This window comes from Cryptomeria japonica, chromosome 11, assembly GCF_030272615.1.
Source record: "Cryptomeria japonica chromosome 11, Sugi_1.0, whole genome shotgun sequence".
Taxonomy (NCBI): domain Eukaryota; kingdom Viridiplantae; phylum Streptophyta; class Pinopsida; order Cupressales; family Cupressaceae; genus Cryptomeria; species Cryptomeria japonica.
Window position 1 is genome coordinate 240058681 of NC_081415.1, and position 7138 is coordinate 240065818.

Here is a 7138-nt window from a genome sequence, read left to right on the forward strand (position 1 = left end):
TTAGACCAAACAACATCTAAAAAGAACTTACTTAAAGGGTACAAAAGAGGTAAGATAGAGAGAATCAAGGTAAAAGTTCATGAATCAATCTAAAAAGAACCTAATCACTGAATTGAACAATCCAAAGTAGGCCTTACTTAACAAGAGAAACACCATTCTTGATGGTATTCTCATTCATTTCAATTCTTATAACCTCAACAACCAGCACCATCTAAAATAAATTTAAGCAGCTAGAACTTAACTATGAGGTTTTTGTTGTCTAAAACCAAGATCTCTTCTTTACTTAGAGCACCAAGTCTTGTCCCAACTGATTAAGACTCCATTTTAAATTTGTAGATTCCTTGTGCACATAAATCTTTTAGATAGAGAGTCAAAATTCTTTAAAAAGTTTTTAAGAGTTGAAAGCATCAACAATTTATAGAATTGTGAAATATATCATTCTTTTTACACTTATTAAAAAAAGCAAAATATAATCATTTATTAACTAGATTACTATTAATGTCTAACAATTAAAGTAAATAATATATAAAGAAAACTAATACAAATATATTAGATACATTTATTTTTGCAAACATAAAAAAAAATTGTCAATTTTGAAAACTTATTTACTTTAAACATAGGTTTTTAATTAAAAAAAATCTTACTTTTACTATAAAATATACGAGTTTTATTAAATCTATATAAACCAATAAAATATTAAGATGATATTATTTTTTCGAAAATTGATTTTAATGTTTTTTTCGGTCAAACTTGACCCGTATTATCATTCAGATAGCAGAACAAACCCTCTTACATATATCTTATCTTTTCTTTCCTCATTCACTGATAATAGAATTAAAAATCATATTACAGCTTTCCAAAAACTGGATGTATAGCTAATGAATAGAATTACAGTCATTCACTGATAATAATGATTTAATTTTTTTATTTGTGTCCCAAAATTAACGCTTGTTTAAGACTGGCAATCAGTTTGGTTTCACTACTCGTAGAAATATTCTTACATAGAATAAACAATTGCCGAATATAACAGGTGGCCTATGGAAAAAGATAATTAAAATTTAAAAATAATATTATATTGAAAATTTAATATATTTAAATATCAATATGGTTGTAAATGTCTTTTAATATACATAAAAATATGCAAGAGAATAAATATAAATCTTAATATTTGTATTTCATGGATTTATATTTATTTAGATAATTTTGTTTCCTTTTTAATTTTTGAAATCTTATTACAAGATAGAAGTTTTATATCTAGGTTAAGATACTTCAATAGTTTATGTGAGGTTTCTTGACTCGGAAATCTTAGGGTGGGAAAAGTTAAATAATATCAATTAAGAAATATTGTTCAGGATATTGCATAAGGTATAGGTGCCTTAAGTCTATTACTTTTGGTTCTTAGAAAATTTTTCTAAAGTGTCTCATAGAAATTGAAATCTTGGATGACATAGGATGAAAAAGGAAAAGTGTTATCTAGGAAAATTTGGCAAAGATTTCTTCAAATAAATGAGCTTTCACAAATCTAGGTATGGCTAGGCAAGAGAGAGTTTTAGATGTCTACAAGTTGATTAAAAATATTTGATAAGTAGGAGGTATTTTCCACAGCAAGTCAAACTCATTGACCCATGTTTTATGAGTAGTGGTTCACAAGAACCCATCTCTCATGAGAAAATGGTCCACTTAGCACTCATTGCATCTAGGTGATAAAATTTATCAGAATAATGTAAAATTTTATAGTAGGTGCAAAGTAGCTTGGAAAAATCAATGAATTAATTGAATTTTCAAAAAAAAGTTTGGTAATGCCAAAGTCTACTATATATGAAATCATATCATCTCCTGACAACACATTATTTAGTCTTAGATCATAATGAATAACTTGCACAAAACAAAAATAATATATATATTCAATACCTTATGCTATCTCCTTTCCTATTCTTAAAGGAATAACCAAACTTGATTTACATTCTCTAAATATTTAAGTATTCTACGTGCAAATGAATTTATTATGACACTCAAGATATACCATGTAACATTATTTTTGGCATGATTTCTTATGCTATGTATCAAATGAAGTGTCCATGAGATGGAAAATCCTCCCCGTCTCACTATAGTAGAAACAAGAATCAAGAGATATCATAAATGATTTATTACATGTTATGCCATATTTATCTAAGTAAATAATTTATTTATTTTTCAATTTTAGTGTTGAAAACTTCATATCCTCTCTAATTATAATTTTGATGGTTAGAAGAGATCTATTTGACTAAATTAGTTTTTCCCATCAATACTCTAAATGATCAAATAAGAAAATAATTCTATATTCTTTTATTTGTTTTATCCATAACTAATAATAGAACATATGTTTTGATAAATAAAATAAAATTAAAATTAATTCTAAAACTTACATTTTTGTTCTAATAAATAAATTTTTTGATTTTTAATTGATTGATTTCCAAATTACATTACTATTTGATTTTGTTTAATCATAGCATTTTTAAAATATCTTTATCACATTATACAAGATTAACAACAACAAAAAATTCCAGCATCTCTTTTTTACCATGAATTAAGTTACAAATTTTAAAAGATCATCATATGTAATAGTGAAATCATTAAATCAAAATTTAAAGCCATGATCCTGTATGTAAAGCCACAAATATCTTAATTGCTAAAACTTCCTTGATTGCTAAAACTGAAAATAAAAAATCCTTAAAATCCTCCATTGAAAAAATATAAATCTTGATCTTTCTCATGACTCGCTTGAGCATGCGAATCCATACATCGCTGCTTAATCTTGAACAAATATTCTACTTATCAAATCCAAAGTTAAGATTCAATTTTAGTTATTAGATTTCTTTTTAAGATTTAAACAGATGGAATCAGAGCAGCCCTGAAATTTCTACTTAAAATAAAACATTTAAAATAAAACCAGCTAATGCATTTGTTGTAACCAATAAAACGCACATTTGTGTTCTCTTGCTTAATAGTTGATTTCGGTTCTGGAAAAGGCGGAGAAGTAACATCCCAAACATTGAAATAAGATAACATTAAGCCTCAAATATTAGAAATTAACAGACACCATTGTTCATAACAGTAGCACAACAACAAGCTTACAATAGCTCAAAAAGGTTTAAAAGAGAACAGTGACACAGAGTTTTGGCAGAATATAAGACTGGAATTGATGACAGTAAAACAAGTAGAATCATCACACCGTCCCAAATACTGAAATACAGAACCAAAGGCTGCAACACAACTAAATGCAATACACCTAAAGATGGAGATTCATGATGAGTGCAGAGATGCCTAAAACTGGAAGTCATAATTTGTACTCTATTAGCAGTAGCTTCAACATTCTTCCTCCCATAGAAAGAAACAATAATTAACAACTCTCATTAAGTTGGGTGAAGGGCTAATATGTAGATGTAGACCAATTTCCAGAGCTCTCTTCATTAGTATTTCTTTGATTATGGGTACTCTCAAGAAAAGGTGAGATATCTATGGGCAAATGAAAATCTCTAGGAGTGCCAAGAAATAAACTTGTTACTTTTTCTAATCTCTGGACAATCTCCATCATAGTTGGGCGTTGGTGTGGATCCTCCCTTGTACAAATCAACCCTATTTGTATGACTTCAGTAAGGCATGCCAATACCATTTCTTTATTTGACTCCTCAACATCTATGAGTAGTTGGTTGTCCACCACTTCTGTGATCTTATTTGGAAAATGCATGCTTGCCCATTTTGGTAGATTAATACCTTCTACAAACATGTTATCTGTTGGCCTCCTCCTTGTCAACAATTCTAAAATTAGAATTCCATAACTATACACATCTCCTTTTGTTGAAATCTTTCCACCCATTCCATACTCTACAATACAATATAATAATCAGTGGTTCTCAAGCTATATGAAATAATAATTAAAATTAAAAAACAATCAATGACAATTTATATCTCAATAATACAAAAATTTATACCTGGTGCAAAGTAGCCAATAGATCCCTTGAGTACACTTGCAGAAGTCACCGAATTTATTGAATTCTCAAAAAAAAGTCTTGCAATGCCAAAGTCTGCTATATATGGAGTCATATCATCGCCTAACAACACATTATTAGGTTTTAGGTCACAATGAATGACTTGCACAAAGCAATAATGGTGTAGATATTCCATTCCTTGTGCTATTTCCTTTGTTATTTTTAATTGGTCAACCAAACTTAATTTGATTTCATCTTCTCCCTCAGGATATAGCCACTTCTCCAAACTTCCATTTGACATGAATGGAAGAACCAATGCTTTAAAATCAGGGTTACAATAAGCTGAAATGATTTTGATCACATTGCGATGCCTAACTCTTTTTAACACATTGCATTCTCTTTGAAAACTTTGGACATCATTTTCATCTTGGAAATTGAAAACTTTAACAACAATATGTGTACTATTGTTGAGAACCCCTCTATAAACAGATCCAAAACTACCAACCCCTAGCTGATTAGTTTGGCTAAACCCACCAGTTGCATCTGCAAGTTCTTCATATGAAATTTTTTCAGGCCCAATGTTGAAGTCAAGGGTATTTTGATAACTATGTCTCCTTCTATAGAAAATAAAAAATAGTATAGAAGACATAATAAATATTGCAATGCCAACCATAATTGGCACTATCACCTTTTGGAGGTTGAGAATTGTCCATGCTTGGAATCCATGCATGGTGGAAGATTAATCCACTTTCCACAAAGGCCAACATTTCCTGAAACTGCTGATTCATCAATCATTGCAAAAACCCCTCCCTTTGGAACCTCTCCTATTAATTTGTTTGAAGAGAGATTAATATGATGAAGCATTTTCATTTCTTGGAAAGTCTTTGGGATTGCACCAGACAAATTATTTCTAGAGAGATCAATTACTTCAAGATTTTTTAGATTTGTGAGTGATGTTGGTATTGAACTATAAAATGAATTCCATGAAAGATTCAAATATTGCAAGTTTGTGCAACTTGACAATGCAACTGGAATTTCACCTGAAAAGTTGTTGAGAGACACATCTATAGCTTGGACCATTGCCATTTTATTCATTATTAAAATAGAACCTTGTAATAAATTGCTAGAAACATTGAAATAGAATTGGAGATTCACAAGATTTGCCCAATCAAGAGGTATGGTTCCTTGTAGTCTGTTGTAAGATAAGTCCACCTTTTCCAAAGTGATACATCTCCCTAAACTAGCTGGCAGTTTCCCTGAAAGTTGATTGTGATGAAGAATAAAATCCCTCAATTGTGGAAGATTGCCAAGAGCATCTGGAATTTGACCTGAAATCATGTTTTCACTCAATGATACCAATCCAAGCCTTTTTGCACGACCTAAACTTGCTGGTATTCCTCCACATAACTTATTTTTGTCCAAATACAATCTTTCAAGATTCAAAAGTTGACCGAGAGTGGATGGAATAGTCCCATTGAAATGATTATCGGATAAGTCTAAGACTCCCAAATTTGTAAGATTTTCAATGCCACTTGGTATGTTTCCCCCAATTTCATTGTGATTCAAATTCATGTAATATAGTTTGCTTGATAGTTGGTTAACAGAAGAAGGCAAAATCCCAATGAGATAATTAAAAGACAAATCTAGATGTTGTAAAGAGGAGCAATTAGTCATGGATGTTAGAAAAGACAACTCATTGTTTTTGCTCTTGAGATTATTTCCCGAAATCGAAATCCTTTGAAGTTGGAACAATTTTCCAAACTCCAATTGCAGTAAGCCATTTAGTTGGTTGTCATCTAATTCAATTCGTTGAAGTTGAGTACAATTGGAGAGGGAAGTTGGGATTTCTCCAGTGAGCTGGTTTTCCCATAAAAGCAATACTTGTAACTCCGATAGTTTGCCAAATTCATAGGGGATGTGACCAATTAATTGATTAGCATATAATATCAAAACTTGGAGGTGAGTGCAATTGGAAAGGGTAGTGGGGATCACTCCTAACAAGTTGTTTTCACCAAGCCAAAGTTCTTTGAGTTTAGTGAGCATACCAAATTCACTAGGAATCGGTCCAGATAAGTAGTTTTCTCCTAAAAAAATGATTTCTAAATGTGAAAGGAGGCCCAGCTCAGATGGAATGTTCCCATTCAGATTGTTGTAGGATAGACTGAGACGTTGTAAAGAACGACAGTCAGCCAAAGTAGAGGGAATGAAGCCTTCTAATTCATTTTTAGACAATCTAAGTATTTGAAGACGAAAAAGCCTTCCCAGCTGAGTCGGAATTTGGCCATAGAAGCTGTTATTCCAAAGAGCAAGTACTCTAAGAAAAGAGAGATTGCCAAGGAAAGGAGAGATGGTGCCCACTAAAGACATACCTGTGAGATTCAAGGAAACCACACGTTGATGACGAGAAGAGCAAACAACACCAGTCCAATTGCAAAAAGAAGAATTGGAAGACCAATCATGTAAACTATTGTGAGAGTCAAGAGAGAGAGAAGTCTTAAAAGCCAAAAGAGCATCTTCATCAGAATGGGAAGAAGGAGAAGAATGTGAGACAGGAAATGCAAATAGAAAGAGGAGTAGGAGACAAACCATCTTCATCTTCATCTGTATTTGGGTCTTTAGCCTAGATCAAATTATGTGTGTTGTTGGTAGGATAGGCATCTTTATATAGCTCTCTGCCGGATGAACAAGCTAAGAAGTAAGATTAAGATTAGTTCACTGCCGCGTGGTGTGCGAATATTTGGAAGACTTGTCCAATCTTGTGGAAAAATATTTGGAAGACTTGTTCAACTTGGACTGAAATTGCGTAACAGCTACCCAGATTAAGATTGCTTTAGTGCCATGTCCAATCTTCGTGGAAAATATTTTTCCATGCCGTGTGGTGGAAGGAATACGAGTTTGGTCTTGTCCACACACTCTCTTATAAACTGTACCGTGCAATGATGACAAATGTTTTTGTTTACCACATAAACACTTGCACAAAATTGTATTCCACATAAAACAAAAGATACTCCGTCCTCGTAAAAAGGGGTTCTCATACGGACACTTCTCTTGTTCATTCCCTCCCTCTCCAACACGTTCTTTGAAAATTGGAACTACAATTTTTGCTTAGTTAAAATAAAAATAATTTTTAAAATATATATATTTTTTTAATTTAATTTTTATTATTATTA

General features: G+C 31.5%; 1 protein-coding gene across 3 annotated transcripts; it reads right to left on the bottom strand.

Annotated features, from left to right (window-relative positions):
• Nucleotides 1-3037: 3037 nt before the first annotated feature.
• Nucleotides 3038-6613, bottom strand: LOC131064017 (putative leucine-rich repeat receptor-like serine/threonine-protein kinase At2g24130). Of its 3 annotated transcripts, XM_059214178.1 has the most exons (3): nucleotides 6338-6609; nucleotides 3972-4091; nucleotides 3038-3864 (listed from the first exon to the last, which is right to left on the bottom strand). In XM_059214178.1, the coding sequence occupies exons 1-3, from the start codon at nucleotides 6567-6569 to the stop codon at nucleotides 3410-3412; spliced, it is 807 nt and encodes a 268-aa protein (XP_059070161.1). In that variant the 5' UTR covers nucleotides 6570-6609; the 3' UTR covers nucleotides 3038-3409. The 3 variants fall into 3 exon arrangements, with proteins under 3 accessions (XP_059070161.1, XP_059070162.1, XP_059070163.1); XM_059214179.1 differs by lacking the exon at nucleotides 3972-4091 and having other exon boundaries at nucleotides 6338-6613; XM_059214180.1 differs by having other exon boundaries at nucleotides 3972-6606.
• Nucleotides 6614-7138: the final 525 nt, after the last annotated feature.

Coding starts and splice junctions, on each gene's coding strand:
- LOC131064017 (XM_059214180.1), bottom strand. CDS start 4,698: ATGCATGGATTCCAAGCATGGACAATTCTCAACCTCCAAAAGGTGATA. Junction 3,865..3,971: donor TATTGGCTACTTTGCACCAG/GTATAAATTTTT, acceptor ATTGTATTGTAG/AGTATGGAATGGGTGGAAAG.